This window comes from Triturus cristatus, chromosome 10 (genome assembly GCF_964204655.1).
Source record: "Triturus cristatus chromosome 10, aTriCri1.1, whole genome shotgun sequence".
Classification (NCBI taxonomy): Eukaryota; Metazoa; Chordata; class Amphibia; order Caudata; family Salamandridae; genus Triturus; species Triturus cristatus.
The window spans coordinates 1,203,643,578-1,203,666,717 of record NC_140593.1 but is presented as its reverse complement, the minus strand read 5'-3'; the positions used below and the strand labels follow the sequence as shown (position 1 = coordinate 1,203,666,717).

The 23,140-nt window shown below is 46.8% G+C and overlaps 1 protein-coding gene across 1 annotated transcript in view; it reads left to right on the top strand.

Annotated features, from left to right (window-relative positions):
- Positions 1–23,140, top strand: part of IMP4 (IMP U3 small nucleolar ribonucleoprotein 4) — a 79,301-nt gene that overhangs the window by 1,684 nt on the left and 54,477 nt on the right. The window contains exons 2-3 of the mRNA XM_085629679.1: positions 13,807–13,915; positions 14,008–14,091. Of these exons, the coding sequence (XP_085485805.1) occupies positions 13,807–13,915; positions 14,008–14,091 (193 nt within the window). The remainder of the gene's footprint in view (positions 1–13,806; positions 13,916–14,007; positions 14,092–23,140) is intronic.

Below are 23,140 nucleotides of genomic sequence, written 5' to 3'. Positions count from 1 at the left end.
GCACGCCGCACACTGCTGCACGCCGCACACTGCTGCATGCCACACACTGCTGCACGCCACACACTGCTGCACGCTGCTGCATTACTCACTGCTGCATGCTGCACGCAGCACACTGCTGCACTCAGCACACTGCTGCACGCCGCTGCACCTCACACTGCTGCACGCGGCACACTGCTGCACGCGGCACACTGCTGCACGCGGCACACTGCTGCACGCCGCACACTGCTTTTATGCGAGTTTATGCTACTGACATTGTAAATGACAATGCCTTTTATTTGTTTTAAAACCAAAACATAAATAAAAGGCATTGTAATTTTACAATGCCAATAGCTCAAACTCTTATAAATGCAAGACCTATTGCATTGCAAATGCTTGTTTTACACTGCTGCTGCGTCACAAAAGTGACGCAAGGGGATTGTAAATCTGCCCCTTAGTTCCCCCCCCCCCTCTTCTATCTTTACTATATTCAATATAAATAACACTCACATTTCCTCTGCTCAAATTAACTCGTACCTCTCTATTCTAATATTATACTCCTATTTCCCTATAGTATTCCACAGTGGCGGCTGACCCCGAATGGAAGTGGTAGGGCGACATAAATACAATTAAAAAATCTATATATAATAAATAAATTGAGGCTTTCATGATGCCGAGTCTTCCTCCTCTCCCGATCCCTGACTGGCGCACTCTGCGCAGGCGCCCAGATGTCAATCACAGTGCTGCTCTCATGCTGGGAATGCTATTCCCGCATGAGAGCAGCGCTTGGATTGGTCTGAGCGGCCTGGTTTGCCGCTCAGACTGTTCCTGGGAGCCTGTGGCTTTTCTCTACCCGGCTGCACAACACAGCCTGGTGGAGAAATGCTAAGTGTGCATGATGGTTTGGCCGGCATAAAACAGCTGGCCAAACCGTCATGCGACTTAGTAGTGCCCACAACTCCTCCGCCTGATGCTCAGGAGAATGGCCGGGCCCCTTACAGCAACTCGGCTACCCAGCAGAGGCAATGGTGAAAAAGAAAATGACAATAAAATAATTTTATTATCATTTTCTTTTTTACTGTTGCCTCTGCTGGGTAGCAGCAGTGGGGTGATGCTCCTCTGCCATAGCGGAGGAGCTGCCCCTGCTAATCCACCACTAATCCTTTTGGGTTCCGAATTAGCGTGCTACTTGCTGAAAAGCGCTTCAACCCCTCGTCAGGGGTAGTAAGAGCTATATAATTACAATTAGACGGTGCCAACCCCTTAATGTAACACTGACTTAGTCACTGTCGGAACAAAAGTTCAGTGCATGGCTTGAAAAGCTCTACACACTCAGATTCTCTGTTTTAGATCTAGTGTAGAGACTGCTCGAATTTTTCAGACAGCTTCATGTAATAAAAAAACCCACAAATGTATTTATATCCATTTATGTAGTCTCTTTGGGTCAGTCTTCTTCATAAATTGGAGTTTTGCTTCTGCGCACCACAGCATACAGTATTTCACTTAGGTTATCCAGTGGCACAGTGAGCAAGGGTCTAACCTGAGGTGGCATGGTGGGCAAAAGAACAAAGGGTTGGAATGCTGATCCAAGCGATTGCCAGTGGTTAGACTTAATTAAGCATTCCTCCTGTCACTTTTTGTGTGTTTAATGTAACACCCTAAGTGGCCAAGGGAATACCCACACGTGGGACCCTTGCTCACTGTGCTAATGGAACTAAACCACACCCTACTGAAGAGGCCCTAGCAGGCTAAAACCGGTCCTAGGTGATTGTGTTCCGCTTCAGAGAGGACCTGGCTTGGCAGTTCGGGCTCTACTGTCCTTTATTGGAGCAGGGTCAAGACTGATTTGCAGATGCCTAGATCTAATCTGAAGTGGCGTGGTGGGCAGAAGAACGTTGGGATAGAACGCTACCCCAATCGATTGACAGTAGTTAGATATATTGCAAGTAGTTTCCCATCATCTTTTGTGTGTTTGGGAATTGGACCAGCCATTGGCTCTCTTTCTCTCTGGCGACTTTCCTAGATCCAGTGCACATTAGCCTAAATAGTGCTCTTCACTGCCTGGGTTAGTGGGTCAATACTTTACTTTAACAATGTTTTTTATAGTGTCGAAGCCTACCAGAGTGTGCAGGTGTCTGGTTTGCTAAGGATGTCTTGGGGACATTTAGAAAGCTGATCTAGGAATACATTCTGCCTGTTGCTTACCATTGGCTTTGTGGTTTGTAACACACATTTTCTGGCTTTCTATTAGCTGGCTTTATTTGCTTTAGGCTGTCCAGTTTGAGTTTGTCCCTCCCTTTGCCCAAGACTTGTTTATCGTATTCTTTCTCAAATTCGCTTTCTGTAAACAGGCCTTTAACTCTTGTTCTTATCTTGTCACATTTACTGTGCATTCAAACACCGAGGTCCAATGTCAAACGCTCTCTTCCATGGGAGCTTGGTGTCGACTTTTCTTTCTGTGACTTCAAAGTGAGAGAATTTATGTGACAATCCTGCTGAAAATCCAAGTAAGAGGAGAGGGTGTCTGATGTCTTTTTTTTCTTCTCCTTTTTCTAGCACACAACAAAAAACAAGCATTTACAATGCAATGGTCTCGGCATTGTTAAAGTTAGAGCTATTGGCATTGCTCATGACATTATTTTTGTTTATGTTTTTGTTTTAACACATTTAACCCCTTGTGTGCCCATGACGAGCTGGACTCGTCATGGGCCGCGGTTGCGCTGTGCCCATGACGAGTCCAGCTCGTCATGAACCCCGCCCGCTAATGCAACGGCCGGCACAGGGCGGGGAAAGGGCGTGGCACACAAGGGGTTAAAGAAACAACATTGTTATTTACAATGTCAATAGCTTAATCTCTCTCAAATGCGAGACCTATTGCATTTGCACCCACACACAGAGCCACACACAGAAAGCCACCCACACACATATAGCCACCTACACAGAGCTATTCACATAGAGCAACCCACACACAAATAGAGCCACCTACACACACAGTTACCCACACACAGACAGAGCCACCCACGCATAGAGCCACCTACAAAAAAAGCCACCCACACAGAGGCACACACATACACACATAGTGCCTCCCCCCCCACACACAGAACCACCCACACACACACAGAGCCACACACACAAAGCCACACACACAGATCCACACGCACACATACACAGAGCCACATACACAAACATACTCGCGCATACACATACTTCAAAAGATATTTCTACAGCATCACAATAGGTTCTACTGATACAAGATAACAAAGTGCCAGTAATGTTCTCGGGATCGGGCTCTGAAGCCTAAATCAAAGAGTTATATTATATGATCAGGCTATAAAATGTAAAATCCCAAGGCCACCTCTTTCAAAACGAAGTCAGACACATTCGAACAGGCTTCCACGCGCACTTTAGAAATAATAGATCACAAAATGCAACGGAGTCTGCTCCACGGTTGTTGTTGAGATGTGAGAATACCACCCCCACACACATTTGCTGCAGTGTCTCAAACAATGCAGCAAGCACATTCATGCAATCTAGCTCACGGGTGGGTTCCATTCGAACATTTTCAACAAGAATGAAAAAATAGTTTAAGCTCAGAGCAGCGGAGGGCTCCTTTATGCACCACCACTCCCAAACAAGGCACTATATTTTAGCGCTGCAAATTAAAGAGTGGCGGGCTTCCCGCCTTTGAAAAATGCGCGGCATTTGCAGATAACCCAAAGTGCATGGAGGCCGCAAAAATCACACCGCCTCACATTCTGCCTCTTTTCCCTGTCCCCGAGCCACATACCGACGAAACAGCAAATCTTTCTTATTTATTTTAAAGCACTTCCAAACTCTTGCCCTAGCCCATATTACACAAAATAACAGATGTGACTCAGATTTATTTTGCCCTCTCTCACTTGCTTTTTTTAACAAAAACAATTTGGCTGTACTTGAAACATTATAAACTGGATCGTCTAAATTTACCTACTTACAGCTTTCCAGTAGAAGTCTCTCAGATCAAAAAAAACAACAAAAAAACTTTGTCATGTGGCAATTTGGCCAGAAAAATTAAATAATTTCAATCTCTTAAACTCTGCCTATAGATCGGTCCATGATTACACGTACAGTGACCATTTGAGAGCACCCCGTGCAAATTTAATTGTTTATGGACCTTAACGACAGGTGTTACTTTCTACCCAACCCAAGGAAGCTCACTTTAGCAGCCTATGAAGAAGGAAATATCGAGTTGCAACCGGCAGGGAATCAAACATATCAACTACACGTTAGAGGAGATGTTTGGAACAGGAGGTTACACAAGGATTTCGGAAACAAGTGCACGAGTTCATTGAGTAACCTTACAAGATCACATACCTGGAACCTGCAGATTTCATGGAACGCTCGAGAAGGGAGATAACACCTTTAAGCTAAGTTATGATAATATCTATTAGCCCGCGACCAGAGATTACATATTTGCAGCCAGTGAACCGTCTATCTGACCTACATTACCCATATCATACCCCGACAGTTACGAGATGTACATCTGTCTATGAAGCGCAATTCAACCCCCCCACCCCCCTGCGACTGGAGATTAACGACAAGACTGTCGCAAGTGCATTAGTAGCATAAGCCACCTTATTGGTATGATACCCCGAGAACTGCAGCATGCAACATACCTGTATCGTGCCGGTGACTTACTCTCCTCCTCCTGAGCTATATTAAAACGCGGTCGGTGTGAGGCTCATAAAGTAAGCCAGAGCCGCGTCAACTTCCTCTTTCTCCTGGTCATGTCCTTAGAACAGCGCGATTTTACATCTTGACAAGATGGTGTACGAAGGGAATCAATCGCATATAAGGATTGATTAAGATAAATTGTTCTGCAATGTGGCACCCTAAGAAAATGCACGGATGCATTCACTTTGGATTGGGTATACTTAAAGTGCGCACTGAACTGCCTTGGTGATTGGATGCATTAAAACGGAGCATCGGTTTGCAAAAATTCACCCATCAAGTTAGTGTCTGAAGATGTATAAACATGCATCACCGATGAGCCATGCATCGTGCATACTGGGGGCTTGATATAATAAAAATAAGCAACGTACTAAAGATTAACCTGAAACCTCCTTGTGAGGGAATCCGAGGGGTGACTTGTCCCTTCTGAGATGTGCATTAATTAACGTGCGCGAAGAGCACTGGTTCGCAGAGGAGCCTCGCTCGAAGGCCAATGGGAAGGCAGCAGTAACAATGAATCGTAACGTCACCAGGCTCCTTGCCAAGGAAGGGGTTTCAAGCACAGCGGGGCCTCCACATTCGAGGTCGTGGGGAGTCACCCACGCCCCCCCCAAGACCAGGGTGTACTGTAGACGAACCCACCTTATGAACTGTGAGGCAAAAACAAGTCAATGTGTCGGAGCCGCACCCACCAAAAAGAAAAAAGCTGTAATGCCGATAAACAAGCAGCGTCCCACCAGCGCTATAAGACAAGCAGCGTCACAAATGGGCATGCGCATGCATCGGTACCTGAGGGCGAGCTCGGCAGGTTCCGTCCCTCGGGGCTCACGGCCTGGATGAAGAAGTACCTGACGGGTATGACGATGTCCCCACACCAGGCTCCTCTGCGGGCTGACGGGCTCCGAGGCGGAGAGGGCGGCCAGGAGGCAGAGACCGGCCAGGGACGGAAGCAGCGGGGAGAGGGGATGCCTGTTTGAAGAAAAAAAATTAAACCTAAAGAAATCAGTCCCAGCGCCGCCGCCTTTCTCCGAGGTAAAGCAGAAATGCCTCGGAGAAACGCAGCGGCGGTTTCGGATTCGGGGGCGTGTTTTTCTTTTTCTCTCCTCTTGCCATTGGCTGGAGGAGAGAAAAACACGCCCAGCGAAAAGTAGCGAAAAAACACGCCCCCGAATCCGAAAAGGACGGGCCTGTTTTGCGAGACGAACCTCTTCTCCAATGGCTGGCCAGCATTTAAGAGGCCAGCCAACGGAGAAGAGGAGAGAAGAGGGGCGGGTTCAAGCCCCTCTTCTCCACGTCATTAAATCTCGCGAGCGAGACTGCGCAAGCGCAGCCTTCGCTAGCCGAGACCTGAAAACTGTGCTGATGTTTCAGAATATATCAGAATTAGTACAAATTACATTTTTTTTTTTGTAATTCTAAAGTGTGGTGGAAACAACAAATATTTGAATATGATCAAGAAGCAATACACTAGGTGATGACATTTGCACATATTATTGTTTGTGTGCAGTAAAACCGTATTTCGGTGCACATGTAATAGACATTTCAATTGAAAATGTGTTGTCTGTAATGGCTGTGCGCTACCACACCATCCATACTGCCATTCCACTTGTTGCCTTTCCACTCCATTCTTTGTCACTCCACGCAATGCCCCATCCCTCTAAGCACTCTACAACATGCCTCTCAACCCCACTCCAGTCTGCCCCACACCACTGCAATCTACCACACTCTACTCAGATCTACCCCACTCCAATTTACCCCACTCCAAACTCCACCGCTGTCGATCCAACTCCTCTCCACTGTACCCCACTCCAGTCTATCACAATCTACCCCACCTCAATCTACCTCTATCTACACCACTCCAATCTACCCCCACTCAATCCACACCCCACTTTAATAGACTCCAATCCACACCACTCCATTCTATCCCACTCCCCTCAAATCTACCCCATTCTAATCTACCTCATTCTAATCTACCTCAATGTATCCCACCCCGCCAATTACTTTTAGCCATGCTGAACCCCAGCCATGTGTAAATACCAGCTAAAACACATTGCCGAAGCCAATAGCTCCCACATCGGCGAGACCTATTGGCCAATGCTTGTATCTTTTATTTCGGTATGCTTTTTTATTTTTTCAGTCATCCTTGTGTGTTTAAACCATGTCTTCAGGGGACAGTAATTCAAAGCCAGAAGCGCCTTTTCTTTGTGCAAATAAGAATCATATTTTCCTGTGATGTGCATTAAAGATGAACATTATCTATACCTGTTCCAAGTACACCTGGCTGCTAGAAGTACCTTTACTATTCTATTAAAATGGTAATTTTTTTATTTAAAATTTTCATTGCATTCCTAGATCGAAGACTTTGATAGAACATATGACAAAATTGTAAATTGAGGAACTGCATCAATTGGGACGGGGATCAGGAATGAATGATGGCATTTACTTTAAATAAAAAAATAAAAATTACCCCAGATTGCCATGGAATGACCTTTTCACTGTGCAAATGCATATATATCTGTCTAGCTCTCTGTTTTCTGTTCCTGAAGACTTTTGTGCCAGGTGTGTGGAAGAGACCATCAGTCTAGCGGATGAAATCCACCCCTACCCCTCTTACTGTGTTTCTACAAACCATCAGGGCAACAGCATGTGCTATGCACTGTGGACTCTTCTGACTAATCTGAAATGTTGCTCTTTTCACCAGAAGGACAGGGAAACCTGGACACAAAGGGAGAAAGCATTTCTCCTTGATGAGAGGAACTATTCAACACCTTGGCCACCAACGTAGACGAAATACTCGTCCTTGAGCTAGTGAACTGTATTTAGTTTTTTCCTCCTGAGAATTCTGTGCACTTATGCATAGCAAACATGTACACAGGAGCTGAAATTCTGCCAGGTTGATGCTCTCCATCCAAACTGGGTATAATTGTGGATTCTTATAGTGAGTTTTGCTGCTGTGACTTGAGGAGAGAACTTACCAGTTTGTAAGAGGACCTGGACTTCGCTTGTCAGGAGAAAAGATTACCTAATCCTTGAAACTGTTTGCACAAGGACTCACTGACTGCAGAAGCTGCTTGAAGCCGGCCTCTGAAGTTCAGTATTATATCGGACCCTTGAAATTTCTGTGCTGCCAGAAGAAATGATCAACCTTGCAACAGTCGCAGGGTTGAAGTTTTGCTTGTTTTCACAGATTTGGTTAGCCTTCATCCTCGCTGACCCGCCCTATACTCTTTGGTTGCCTTTTTCACCCCTTACGTAGTCAAAGAGGGACCAGGAGGTCCCAAATCTGTTGGCTTGAGCAGGTCGTCCTGATTCTGAAACCATTTGAACCATCTCTAGCTCAGAAGTGAAGATATCTTTGTTTAAAGTCAGGCGTGAGCCCTAACCATAAATAAATAAATACCAGTTCTTGGTGGAATTGGTGAAGGTTTTGGGTCCTGCCAGAGCATTGATATGGGCCCTAAGGTGTAGACATCCAGGTGGCAGCATACTGGGTGCTGGCTCACAAATACATCTATCTGCCCCATAAAAAAATATAAAATACTTCGCCGTCAGTTCGGCCTGTAACTGATTTCTGAATCCCAGTGAACAAGACACCACTGACCTGAATTCTGAACAAACCATGAACTGCATCACTGCTCTCATTGGATGGGTTCCTGTGGGGCCTGGGTTTTTTGATTAGAGATTTTTGGAACCCATTATTGGATGCTGGAAACTCGCATAATGAGACTTTAATACACACATATCCAGCTTGGACACATCAAGGACTTGATTTCAAAACACTGCTTCTGTATACCTTCCCCCAAATCTGTGGGGAAAGTCTTCGCACACGGTAGATGAGTTTGAAAGTTTTCTAGAGTAAATCAGAAGATACTTTTGACTGGGTGCCTTACGTTACAGAAAATCTAGTATCTAGCACTTAGGTGCTATAAATATAATAGTTGTAATATCTGAGCCTTCGAATCTGCTAGTGCCTTGTACTTTTTATGTTCATAGTATTTATAGCTCCTTTTTATCGACAGATCTAAGTAGTAGTCATCTTTGAAGTGACAGCACGGACTGGATGTTGCTGCCATTCAGTGCTTTTCCCCATATTCTATCATCCAATTGGATGCAAAGTACGTTGTTGGGTCATCGGTAATAAATAAGAATACCCACACAGAATAATGCCCCGTACCTGCTGACTGCCTTAAGACCCACGGAAGAGGCCTCGCAGTCTTCTACACTCGTAGAATTAGAGCATCCTTGTTAATCTCCTCCTCTCTATAGTGCCAAGGGATGTGTGCAGGTGCATCGTATGAGCAACCGACAGGCCATGAATGAAAGAAGGTTCATCACTGACTGTAAGATTAGATAGTATGAGGCACCATGTCTCATTACGAAGGGTAGTGGGGACTCACCTGACCATAATGAAAGTCTGTACGTGGGGCCCATGTGCCTGGCTAAGGCTTCTGACTTCACGTGGAAGGTCTGCACCAGGAGGGCTTTCGTAGGCTGGGTTGGGGTTCCAGACTAGCTGGCAGATGATTTGTAGTCCAATAGGCTATAGTGATATGGCGAGGACTTCTGACCAGGTGGCGGGGAGGTCGGTTTCTACCAGCCGAATGTGGTTGAATGACTGGGGCTCCTAAACTGCAGCAGAAGATCTGTGTCTCCATGGTTCAGACTTCTGTAAGTGCACCATGCACTGACGGTTTTACAAATATGTTTCACTAGTTTTTCCAGTGTCTGTCAGTACCCTCTTTAAGGGGTTTATCCAGCTTAAAGCAGAGCTGGACATATGCTTCTTAATTGAATGCACTCATTTCAAATTATCATGGTGTGTTGACCATCTGTATCGGGCTTTTGGACAATCTAGTAATGTGAGGACAGAGTCCACAACCCTTTGATAGTCTCCTTAAAAATATTGCTGTGCTTCGCGTCGGGGCCGGCTTTAGCACTGGTGGCGCCCTGTGCGACAATGTCTGTTGGTGCCCCCCAATGACTACCTCTGCCACGGATTCCCTCGCTACCACCATTTGAGAGTGTCCCTCCAGTCTCCATAACCACTGTTTCAGATTAATTTCGTTTTATAGAGCCACTCATACAAGTTTAAGGTGTCGGAACACTTTACATCACACACACATTGCACAGAGACAATCATCCATGTGTAAATGAGTGTATAGGAAATGTTACATAAGACAGAGGCCTACAAGTTATAGGAGTCACATGTCATCCATTCTGGTAGGCAGTATACTTTGAGTCCCTGGTCTGGAACAACGAAAAATCAGAACTTAAAATGTAACACCATTGTTAGGGCTTTTCTTTAATAATAATAATTGATTTCTACCTCAATGAACCCTTTTTGCAATATTGGGATAACGAAAGACTGGGTAAAAAAACACATAGCTCCTATACATTCCTTGCAGTTTACATGCACCTCTTTGACAGTTAATATGTAAGATTTTAACTTATAAACTGCAAGTAACAAAAGAATCTCTCTGACAAAAGCGGTAACCCAATGACCAATTTATATTATATGCACTGTGTGATCTGAATGGGACACGCTCTTTGCAACAGGCATGTAAACCTTCTACACTACAAGTCAAAATTCCTCAGACACAGCTCCGGTTTCTCCCCTGGAAGAACATTAATCAATTGAGTTCTCTTGACATTTTAGGTCTCGCCTATGCAGCAGCGCGCATGCACTGCATAGGAGGGCCTTGAGCCGTCGCTCTGCTCATTTTCAAGCACACACTCATGCTTGTGGCGGCATCCACCTTGCGGGTGCGAGCAGCGGTGCGCCACAAGCACGAGTGCAGTGCTTGAAAAGTGAAGACTGCACGCGCGCGCCACTCCGGAACACAGATGCTGCTTGTTTTAAAGAAATACGAAATATTGGCGTAGTTGTCTATGCCAGCCGCTAGATGGCCAATGCTGAATGTAGAAGACTCAGTTGCAAACACCAATCATCAAACCACGGAGTTACTGAATTAATGTTTACAACCATGACAATTTATCACATTATTGTGCTCCCGTGTAGCAGTACCAGGAAATCGGCTTGTCAAATTCACGTTACAGAGCCAATGGACTGCTTTTCTCCCCAGATTGGTTTCAATTCATGGTCAAACTGGGCAGATTTCCACGCCCCCCACCTTCCGAGGAGCCCCCTGGTAAAGTGATCAGGACAGTTTGAAGTCAATAACTGTTTGCATGAGAAACGTTTTTTTCTTAACTCTGCAGATGGGAATGCTTACCGGAAACTTAGGTTGCATGTTTGAGCGGCCAAACCTCAAGCCTCGCTCTCCCAGACAGTTGGTGGCAATTACATTTAAAAACAATCTGTCATGTTGCTTTCCTTGTTCATTTTTTTGGTTTACACAAGGACAAATTCATTTTTTCCTCTCTCATCATCTCTATGTACAACACCTGCAACTGTCTCTACTTCCACTCGCTATCTCTACTTCCACTCGCTCTCATCATCGGCTCTTTTCCTCACCATCTCTCTATACCTAACATCTATCTACCACTTTCTCTGCCTTCTAATTCACCACTGTTCCGCTCCTCTATCATCTCTCACTGCCTCATATCCTTCTGTACCCCACTCCCCGTGCTCACTGCCTAAAATCCCTCTGTACCCCACACCTCTCACTCACTGCCTTATATCCCTCTGTACCCCACACCTTGCGCTCACTGCCTTATATCCCTCGGTACCCCACACCTTGCGTTCACTGCCACAACATATCCCTCTGTACCCCACACCTCGCGCTCACTGCCACAACATATCCCTGTGTACCCCACACCTCGCGCTCACTGCCACAACATATCCCTGTGTACCCCACACCTCGCGCTCACTGCCACATATCCCTCTGTATCCCTCTCCTCACACTCCCTGCCTGATCGCTCACTTTACCCTGCCATTCATCTTCTACGTGTTCTCTCCCCTTCCACTCATTCTACCTCTGTTCACCCCCTTACTTCTTTTAGTACCTTACTCCTTTCTCAATACCTCTACTTCTTTTCCTCTATCTCTCTGACACATCTCTGCACTTCCTTTATATCAATGCACCCCTCTACCTCACCTCTCTACCTCAGTCTTTATTATTCCCTCTTCCTCAGCTGTCTGACACACCTCTCCCTCTCTCTACTGGCCCTCTCTCGTTCTACGACTGCGTTATTCTCCCCTCTCCATCTTTGATTTACCTGTCTCTGCACCTGAATCTTTTTCTTCTACACCTCACTTCTTTGTCTATCCTTCACCCCTCGCTACCCTTCTGTTTGCCTCACTATGGTCTTTACCCGACCCACCTTTCATTGCCTCTTCCCATTTCGCCTCCCTCCCTCACAGCACTCTCCTAGCACGCATCCGTTTCTCCCCTCACCACCATGCCTTCCTCTACCCCTCCATACCTTTCTAACCAGCCTAACTTTGTACCTTCCTGGTAGTGAACCTTTCATTTCACGCCTCCGGTTGTATTGCCTATGCATTCAAATTTGTCATTGCCGTGCTCCAAACCCGACATCTAGACCCAGTCCCCTAGCCTCTCAACATGCCCAGATATAACAACAAGCATTGGCATAGCCAATAGGTCTCGCCTTTGGGACCTGCTGCATAACTAAATACTTATAAGGTCCCAAAGGTGAAACCTGTTGGCTATGCCAATGCTTGTTATTGCTGGGACTAGGAACGTGGCATATGGTGCTTTTAGAACAATAAACATGCCCCCCCCTTCTTCTCCCCCTCCGGTCACCGCCCAGTGTGATGGCACTGATCGCACCGCCCTTTAGCTTGCCCTTCTTCACGTTGGCCAGAAGTGGCACAAAGGTACATTGGAATTCATTTCAGCATGAAAAACCAAGTAAAGGTAGCTTTTTTTCAGCTCAACAACAGACCAACATATGAGTCAATAGGAACTCGTCAGAAACATATCTAGCTAACCCCCAGATGCAAAGCTGATTTGGGAGTCATTTGGAAATAGGAGATTCCTAAAGCCATATGTATTATCCATAGGAAAATTAATGGAATAAAGGGAACATTTTGTTAAAAATGCCGGTTTTTCAATGCGTCTAGGCAAGATGTAACTTGCCGGTTGAAAAGTATTTGATTGTTGGAAAGATCACGCGTTGGTTAGTGTGGAGGGTGTAGTAAAATATTGTGAATAATTCCGTTGTGTGTTGGGACAGCTAGTTACAGTAATCCCAAATCACAATGGTCTAATCAGCATATTGTCCTGTGGGAGGGAGTGTTACAACCTCTTCCCAGGCAGACTTTTGTTCTGGGGCTCTTGAGATCTCACCTTAGGAGGTCAGAACAGCGTCTAAGGTGACAGGCTGGCGGAACCCAGTCGGCATGCACACCAGAGACTGGTTTTCAGGGGGTACCTCTAGAGTGCCCTCAGGGTGCATGCATTGGTAAATCCAACAGTTATCAGTGTGTATTTACCAATACGAGATCTTTGATGCCCAACATCCCTATTTTTACTAAAGGCGGCATGTGGCTGGGGAACTCATTTACACCAGCAGTGTCCAGCACATGTTTTAAAATGGCTTCCCTGGTCACTTGTACTGGCAGTAATCAAACTGACCAGCACAGGGTCGGTCTCATCTGCTCATGCAGGTACGCCTTCACATGTAAGATTTAGCGGTCTGCTTTAGTGGTGACTTACAAATATGACATGCAGTGTTAGGGGCCATGGCACACAAAGATGTGCGACATGTTGTGTTTTCACTTTTGTCTGCACCGAGACACGCAGCCTGCACTGGTAGTCCTGCATGTGCTTGGTGAGGGGTCCCTTAGGTTGGCACAATTTGTGCTGCAGCCCTTAGTGGCCCTCTTTAGTACCTCAAGCCCAGGGTATCATTTACTAGGGACTTACAGAGGGTGCTAAAGGTTTCCTAATTGGGGGAACAATTGTACAGTTTTGGGAAAGAGCTCTGGTACTGGGGACCTGGTTAGCAGGAACCCAGTGCAGTTTCAGTCGAAATCACATTTACCAGGCTGAAAGTGGGGGTCAAAAAGGGGCACTTTTCTACACCTTGACTGCAGGACATTCTGAGAGGGTGGGACATTGTAACAGACTGTACACTGAATTGGATTAACATTTTTTTGTAGCCGGTGTCACTACTACTTTCTTTATCCTGTAGTTGAGGCGGGAGGCACGATTGCGGAGGGAGTACCTGTACAAGAAGGCACTTGAAGAGAAACAGCACAGCATCGAGGACAAGAAGCAGAGGTTAAAAAGAGCTTTAGATGGTATGGATGGGAACAGTATCAAGAATTTAGAAATGCACAATTGTGCATCCGATAATGTAGCGTATAACCCTGGTCATGTCTTTATTTTCTAGAAAATCGTCTTATTCCAACTGAAATCCGCCGTGATGCCCTCTCTCTCCAGAAGCTGATAGAATATGACGATGAAGGTGGCGAAGGTAGGACTCGTTTTATTGTTTTAGGATTTTGTTTGAGGTGAGATGCTTACAACCTTATCTATTTTATAAGTTTCTGTGTCAATAGAAGGTAAGGGTCTTCCTTGGTGTACAGCTTCTGTAGCAAGACAGAATGGTGGAGGCTGAAGACATTCCTGTTTGTATGTCGATCCCTATTGAGAGGGATCATGGCTTGGCCCTGTGATACCTTTTGTGCAACACAATTCGGGCAGTTTGGTCTTGTGTTTAAGGCACTTGCTTCAGTAGTACAGCCGTCATCTAGAGCTGTTCCCTTGGGAAACGATTTGCACTACATCTTCGGTCGTGTGGGCAATTGAGTCTATAAGCTTATTCCTATGCTGAAAAGCCTGGCTTCAATTGAGGATGCTGTTTTTGCTAAGCAGGTGGGGCGAGGAGGAAAAATGGCTGCATCTGAGTGGGTTTAAGTTTTATGTTCCCGTTTTATCTGGTAGCTTTAGGGTGAATATATTTCCTTCCCTCCGGCTTAGGTGCAGACATTTGCAAGAAGCTGTTGTATGCTTGCTCTAGTATATTAACTACTCCTGATCTCTGTGCAAGAGAATTGAATAAAACATTTTCTCTCAAATGAACAATTTACGTGAGCAAGTGAGGGCTTCAAGTCAGAGAGAGCAATTGGATGTGGCGTAGTATGTCTGGAATGCGGAGGCAGACTCTGAGCGGGTTTCCAAGAACAACGGTTCCCAGCTGCATTGAGTGCCTGTTACTAGAGAAACCTACAGGCTGTTTCTGTGTCACCTGCTTTCTTTTGACCACCAGGTCATGGGGATATTGGGAATCTGGAACAAGGGACAGAACCCAAGGGCCCCTTTTCATCGCTCGGAGGTAGGGTTTCGAACTAGAAGTAGCTTAGTTTACCCTTGTCTAACCCGTGTGCTACCCTGTTATCCTTTTGTTTGTACTTTGTAAGTATTTTCCTGTTTAGTAGTAGGTAGTAGTTTGACAACAAAAATGATAAAGATGAAAATCATTCTCACACTGTCACCAAAAAACCTTTGAAGTTGTCCATGTGTTCAATAAAAACCAATTACTTTAACAAATCCCTTAACTATTCAAAACCACTGGTTAGTAGTCTGTGCACATTCCATCATTTTACTCAGTCTGTGATATTAAAGACTGAGGCCATCCATTTGAGAATCCGCCTTGCCCCGACCCAAATGAGTGTTTGTTTCCTCAGCACAGCAGTACAGATCTTACCTGATAAACTGAGGCAACAAGTCACTGTGGTTGCTAAATATGTGCATACTTCTGTGTTTGGGATCACAGTGATGCACAGAAAATGAAGATTATGACCGCAACATTAATTAAGAGTGAAAAGTTACTTGCCTGTACTTGTGCTTCTCCATCATGGATATTTGTGTTGTATTCGTAAATGCTAAAACCATTATGTAATAAAGAAATGTTAACCGTGATGACATGGAAAGCGCGTTAATTCTTTTATAACACTCAAGCAAAGGCTGCCTCAGAAGTAGTACATCCGCCTTCTAGCTCTCATTATACTTTGACCTTCTCAGTCCCATTGCTCTATTTGAAACTCAGCAATACAGGGGAGGCTGAGGAATGTGCGCTGGTTGTGAGTCTGACTAAACTACGCAAGAGGAATAACTGTGCGTACAGGTGATAACATTTATTTTTCCTTTGTGAGATCTTCATTAGAATTATTTGGGCAGTGTGTCGGACCTTATGAGGAAAGAGTTCTCAAACGTTCAAACAAAGGACATCTTTTGGTTGGCCGTAGCTTCTCATCAGTTCCCCCAAAGTAGAATAAACGCTTGCACTTTTGAGCCATTCACTTGTGTTTTGTCTGGGGGCCGAGGAGACTCTTGATCGTCCTAGCCCTGATTCTAGGTTATCGGGGATAGGAGGTTGCTTGTAGCTGTTTCCCCTTAATGTGACTACAGAAGTCATGCTGCCGGGCCATTTTTGGAAGGAGAATCTGAACTGCCCATTGATTTAGCTGGTTGCAAACAAACTGTTGTAAACCTGGTTACTTGGGTTGCTGAGAACATCCAATCTATCCAACCTCATTTTGGAACAATTGGCATAGAGCCCCATGTCTTTAAAAAAGTAGCGCCTAGCATGTAAACACTATAAAGGGGCTTGAGGGCGTAACGTGGCACTAGCATCTTGTGTTTTTTTTTTTTTTTGTTTAGCCTAATTTACCTTCTCTGCCTATCTCTTTTATTAGTGGTAGCTCTGACTTGACACTGAGTTTGAATGTCATTTACTGTGCAAGATTGTACCTCATTTTTGATTGACCACCATTCCTTAGGTAAGCCTGGACTCCCCAACATCTCTAATTCTGAAGAATTTGGTGTTAAAAGGGATTTGCTTGTTTATCCTATTGGAGTTTGAGTGCAATGAGTGTGCACCGTGCCCGAAAACACACATACCACGACTGCAGCCTTCCCTGCAGACCCATGTATTTTGGCCGGTCACTCTTGTGGTCTTGGGATGCCATGGGTAAATGCCAGTACACACTGCATTAATTGCCCAAATTCAATGATTACACAATGATTTAAAGAAGAGGACTCATGGAATGCCCTTTGCTCCAGGTAACATGGCAAAGTTTTCTTCAGTAGCAATGTTCTCCAGTAAAACTGTAAAAGCTGTCTTCCCATCAGTACAGTGAACCCCTTACTTTCCTGGATTGGGGAGGGGGGTAGTTGAATTTTGCCAGTGTAAACTCTGAACAAAATGTTTTGTCCGTGTAGTCTATTTAGGCGTTCAAGCCCATATGTCAGCAGTTGCATACAAAAATAAAACAATATCTACCTCCAATATCTAGTTTTATCTACTTAAAAACTAAGCACAGGTTTTGCATCGGGGGCCAAAGGGTTTATAAATAAGCATTTGCCATGCCAGCACATCTGGCTTCCAGTGTAATGCGCAGGGTGGCGCCATTATTCTAGGATCCCCCAGTTGGTTAACAGTGTGCTCTGCAAAACATGTAATCAGTAATTCATGCATGCGGAATAGAAAGTGACTGTAGGAACAACCTGCACAGTGTGAAACTATCCTCTATTCACTATCCCTACATTGATGACATTAACACTCACAGCGGATCGGTAAATCTGTCTGCAGGCAGATGCTAAACATATAGTGAATGCACTGCCTGATTCACCTGAAGGTCCACATCCCATTTGGAAGAAAAGTAAGAGGAGTTCAAAGGATATACTTGTCTTTATAAAAAAAACTCATGTGTTGCTCATTATTACAAAACAACTAAATCTCACTTACCTGGCCAGTTGAAGTTTTAGACCAGCCTTTAGGTAGGATATCCAAGATCTGACTTAAACGCGAAAATCGATGTGCTTTCAAAAGGAGGAAACATTCTTTTTTTGGAACAGTTCATCCAGACTGTTCCCCTGAAGGCCCTGTGAGGGTGTTCCAAAATTAACTGACAGTGATAACACAAATAGACCGGAGAATGATGCTTGTTCTAAGTACTGATGACAAGTAGTAACTGACCTATTAATGAAGAACATTTAAGGAGGACCTTATTAGATGCAGCAGATCAAACATACCATTGCCTTTGCCTCAAAGAGGATCAACGCCTTTCTGCGCGCACCAGATGAAGATTCTCCTCCCTTTTGAAAGCATAGCGAGTACTTATTGGTTTTCTTTTTGGTTTTCTTTTTGGTTTTCTAAAGATTTGCTTGCAATCTGTAGGCGATTCTAGATGGCCAGACTCCCAGGTGCAACAACGTGCTGTTGACCTATTTTGCAAAGCAGGCTGGAAAGCTGGCGCTGTCTGCTTGGCAGCCTCCAATTTATTGGTCTGAAAGCAGTACATGGTCTGTGTCCTGCTACTGGTGTGTTCATCTTGATTTTTGGGACTAATGTGGGTTTCGGAAGGTTTTGAGTAAGGGCTCTCAAGCTAGTCACTTGGAACCTCTGTTTTGGAAAGTTGAAGGCAGCAGTGCAGCAATTTGTCTTGTCTGCTGCATCAAACCAGTTGCCCTCTTTCAATCTGTCTGAAATGGCACATTTAACATGCAAGTTGAAAGCATCCTATGGCCCCCCAGAGCACTGTGTTGACATTGTTTGCTGCAATGCTGTGATTTTCTGGCAGATGTGCCACTGTCTGTAAAAGTCCCAGTTTCAGAGTCCAGCGTCTGGCCGTCTCTTGCCAGGAGTTGTGATATCAGCCTTACTCGTGTCCTCGAGAAATATGATTATTTGTCTTTGTTTAAATTAAGCTTTATGTTTTAACAATTGTTGGTAAGAAGGCTTTTTAGCAATATGGACTGCTCTGCTACCCCAGCATGTTTAATTTTAATGTCTGTTCGGTGGAGACGAGGTGCATTGCACTGTTTTTCAAATGGGCTACTCAACCCTTGTTGGAATGCTTAGAAACTGTGGTTACTTGTGACTGTTGCTCGAGGAAGGGGCATCCCTTGCACGATTCTTTCTGCACTGAGTCTTGCATGCTCGCGGACGTTGACTTTGTCCTTCCGATTCCATTTTCTTTGAGACCTACTTTAAACAAGCATTGGCATAGCCAATAGGTCTCGCCTTTGGGACCTTATAAGTGTTTAGCCATGCAACAGTTGCATAACTAAATACTTATAAGGTCCCAAAAGCGAGACCTATTGGCTATGCCAAGCGGCCGTACGGCCGCGAAAGTGAAAGTGATCGCGATCAAACATCACAGCGGCCCTGCGGCCGCGAAAGTGATCGCGGTAAAGCGCGGCGCGCGCGCCCGTGCACATGCACTGTAGCTCTAGGCTGGCCTGGTAGCACTTTTTGGAGCCCTCTCAGTAAGTCTCGCCAGACCAGCGCATGCGCTGGGTCAGGCGAGACCTAAAAAAAAAATCTTTGTATTAACCAAGCTCGAGAAACCACATCATTCAAAAACCGTATCATAAGTACATCAGTTGTCTTATACAGAGAATACATGACGTCGTACTCGTGGACAGAGCAGGCCCGCCTAGTGCCCCCTAGCTTGCCTCTATGCCGCCGCCACCGTAGTTTCTATACCTTCTCCATGGCATCCACACCCTCTCCCATTTCTTTGCGCACCTTACACTTTTGTACACAGTCTCCTCGGCCCTCTGGCTCATCGAGACATTCTTGTGCCATTCATATGGGGTTAATCTCAAACAAAAAGGAAGCCATGATGCTTGCATGAAGTGCATTGAGCGCCGTGTCAGAAAATGTTCATTGAAGAGTAGGTGTCTACTCTGAAGCAGGAACTAGGATCACTCCTTTAAATAGAACACTTTTCCTGCTCTCGAGTCCACTCCGATTAATAATGCTTTGGTGGGGGGGAGGAGCCTAGCGCGCAACCAAGATGGCTGCGTAGGCTTACGGCTCTCGAGGGCCTCCGCAACCTCCCACGTCTATCCTGACTAAATCCTGCTTAATTTGACGGGCTTTTGCTGATGAACTTGCGCTGAGGTGCCACCCGTTTTCTAAATTCAGATCGGACGCTGGGAACCCGAATGGTTGCGCTCCGAAGTTTGCAGCCTGCTATTGCCTTGGTCCCGATCTCGAGTTGGTGAGGTGCCCGGGTACGAAGTGAACAACAGCGGCATGCTGGGCTTGACCTGCCACGTACCCCGCACTTTCACTTTCGTTTTCCAGTTTGTTTCCTGATACTGGCTGAGGGACTTTGGTGTTTCAGAGGAGCGCGGATGGCGGAGTGTCTGGCCTGACTTTCGGACTATACACGGGCTTCCTGTCTGCGACTGCTGTGTTCCATTGAATTAGCTACCTGGTCCTTGTCCCTGGTGCTGGCGGGAGTCAACCTTGGTGGCCTCCGGACGATGGCGGCGAGACTAGACGGAGACAAGTCGAAACCCAAGTCAACCCGGAGGGGAGCCTATACTCAGGTCAACAACATGGATGGTTATGCGCAGACAAAGGGATCCCCTAGTGGCTCGCATAAATCGCCTGAGAGGTCCAAAGAGGTCTCGGGCCCATCGTCAGAATTGACCCTGCAGGACGTCATGGGCGCCATTGAGGAGATGAAGGCTGCTGTGGGTCAGCGGTTTGATACCCTGGCTCATAAATTGGACGCGGTCCTGATCGATGTGAATTTGGTCAGGGCAGACCTGTCCAAAACTAACGAGCGGGTCGACTCCTTGACTCAAGCGGCGTCGAGCCTAACTGTGGATGTGGCCGCCCTGCAGACGGAGGTCCGTCGGTTGCGACTAGCCAGTGACCTGACGGATCGTCGACTTGAGGACTCCGAAAGCAGGGCTAGACGGAACAATGTTCGTATCATTGGAGTGCCGAAAAGATCGGAGGAATCTGCTGCTGATCTTTTTGTGGAGGATCTGGTGATCAATCGTCTCGCGCCCAAGGGACTGAGCAAGTTCTTTGCGGTGGAGCGGGCCCACAGGATTCCGGGTGGTGCGCCCAAAGTGGGTGCTCCCCCGCGGCCTATAATCGCCCGACTCTTTAACTTTCGGGATAGGGATGCTATCCTTCAGGCGTCGAGGGTGGCTGGGCCGCTGAAGTTTGAGAACTCTAATGTCAGCTTTTACCCGGACTTCACGCAAGCGGTCCAAAAACAACGGCTGGGATTTTTGGGCGTCAAACGGCGCTTGAGGGACATGGAGCTGAAATACGCAATGTTATTCCCGGCTAGGCTGCGGGTTGAGTTCCGGGGTCGCTCACACTTCTTCGACCGGCCGGAGGCGGTTGGAGACTGGTTGGATGCCCTGCCTCGGGGACAGGATCGAGGCACTCGGATGGCGGAGAGGATTTGGTGGAGCAGGACTAGAACATGGTTCCTGGTGATGGACTAGACTGGTGACGTTTTGTACCTTGGCTCAACTGGACACTAGTTTGACACAATATGCCCTTCAAATGCCTGGAGGTTGTGGGGAGCTTATTGAGGCCCTTTCCTCCTTCTGGGGTTCTTTTCGTGGTATATGTTAGGGCGACAGGCACACTGCGAGTTGGGAGGGCTGTTTGGGCTCAAGCAGAGGTGCAGGGAGGGGGGAGTTGTGGTTTGGGGATTGTGGGGGAGGGGGGTTGTTGGGGACTGTTTGTTTGTTTCGCAAGGCAATGTGAAGTTCTCTGCTGACTTGTCCGGGTTGTGCTTTCCGGGATGTGGGTATCATGCACGGGAGTGGGGTGGGGGGTAGGGGATTGAGAATCCTTTCGTGGAATGTGAATGGATTGGGGGACAGGATCAAGCGCGGGGTGGTGTTGCAGTTTTTGAAACGGATTTCGCTCGACATTGTTTTCCTGCAGGAGACACATTTGATTGGGAACTCCTTCCATGCCCTAAATAGGAGGGGCTATCGCCTTGCTGCTCACTCTGGTTTCACTTCTGGCTCGAGGGGAGTGGGCATTTTGGTCAGGGCCTCTCTCCCACTGAAGGTGGACGAGGTGCTTCACAATGATAGGGGGCGCTATGTGGCACTGGTGGAGAGATGGGAGGGTAGGACTGTTTCGCTCGTTGCTGTTTATGTGCCGCCGGGGTTACAGACGGCTACATTTGCTGATTTGGGGCGTCTGGTCCTGGGACTCCCTGGGGGGGGTTCTGGTGTTTGGGGGTGACTTTAACGCTGTTGTATCCGGGTTGGAGGACCGTCGCCCCCCCAGGGATCTCCCTAGGGCTCAGGCCTGGTTGGGTGGCTTTCTGGACACTCTGGGGCTTGTAGATTGCTGGAGATTGATGCACCCGGGACAGGCGCAGTACACCTTTCACTCGGGGGCCCATGGGAGTCTCTCGAGACTCGATTACATGCTTATGCCGGCGATCCAAGCTGGGATGATTGGGGAGGTGCGTCATCTGGCCCGAGGTATTTCTGACCATTCCCCTATATGGTTGCAACTGAAGGTTGTCCCTGAGGCAGAGGGGAGAGTAGTGCCCATTAACCCCTGGTATTTACGTAACCCTAAGATCCGCGCGGAGATGGTCAAGTCCACCGATCACTACTTCAACGATAATGTGGGGTTGGTGTCGTCGGCTGTCTCCCTATGGGAGGGTTATAAAGTGGTGGTCAGGGGGCAGGCCTTGTCACTTATCTCCCATGTTAAGAGGTGCGGGAGAGCAGAGGTGGTTCGCCTGGAAACTGAAATAGCTGAAATGGAGGAGGACTTGGCCCGGGGGGTCACTGACGAGAAATTGCACGTTCTCAGCCTCAAACAATCAGATTATAGAGCGTTAGTCACGGATGCCGCTAAAGGGATGAGTAGAGAGCAGCAAGGACGACTGTATGATGTGGGGATAAGGCCGTAAAGTTGATTGCTTGGTTGGATAAGAAGGAGAGAGCGAGCAGGGTGGTGCCCGTGGTGGAGAGAATGGATACTCTCCGGTTTCTGTGCGTTCGGAGGAGGATTCTCATCTGTTGCTCAGAGACATCGCACTGCCAACCCTATCGGAGGCTGATGCAATACTGATGGAGGCGAAGTTGTCGTCAGATGAGATCGCTTTGGCCACTCGCTTGATCGCGTCTGGTAAGGCTGTGGGTCCTAATGGTCTTCCCATTGAACTATATAAGTTGCGTCCCGATAAGATAGCGCCGTATCTTCGGGACATGTTTTTCGCGGCACGTGCTGCGGGTTTCCTTCCCCCTGACCAACGTCTCGCCACCATAGTTGTGATACACAAAGAGGGGAAACCGCGAGATCGCTGCGCCTCCTATAGGCCCATTTCGCTGTTGAACGCAGAACCCAAAATCCTGGCTAAGGTATTGGCTAATCGGCTAGTTCGGGTCGTGGGTGACCTGATTCATCAGGATCAGTCCGGTTTTATACCCCATCGGAATACCGCCCTGAATTTGAGGCAGTTGCACGGCATGCTTGCTAGAGCGGAGTTTATACGTGAGCCGGCCATCTTGGCATCTTTAGATGCTACTATGGCGTTCGACACTTTGGAGTGGCCGTATATTTGGGCCGTGTTGGCGAAATTCGGGTTCAGCCCTGAGTTTATTGGTTGGGTAAAATTACTGTATGCTGACCCATTGGCTCAGGTTGTGGTGAATGGTAGGGTGTCGGCTCCCTTCGCACTGGGGAGAGGTACGCGGCAGGGTTGTCCGTTATCACCCCT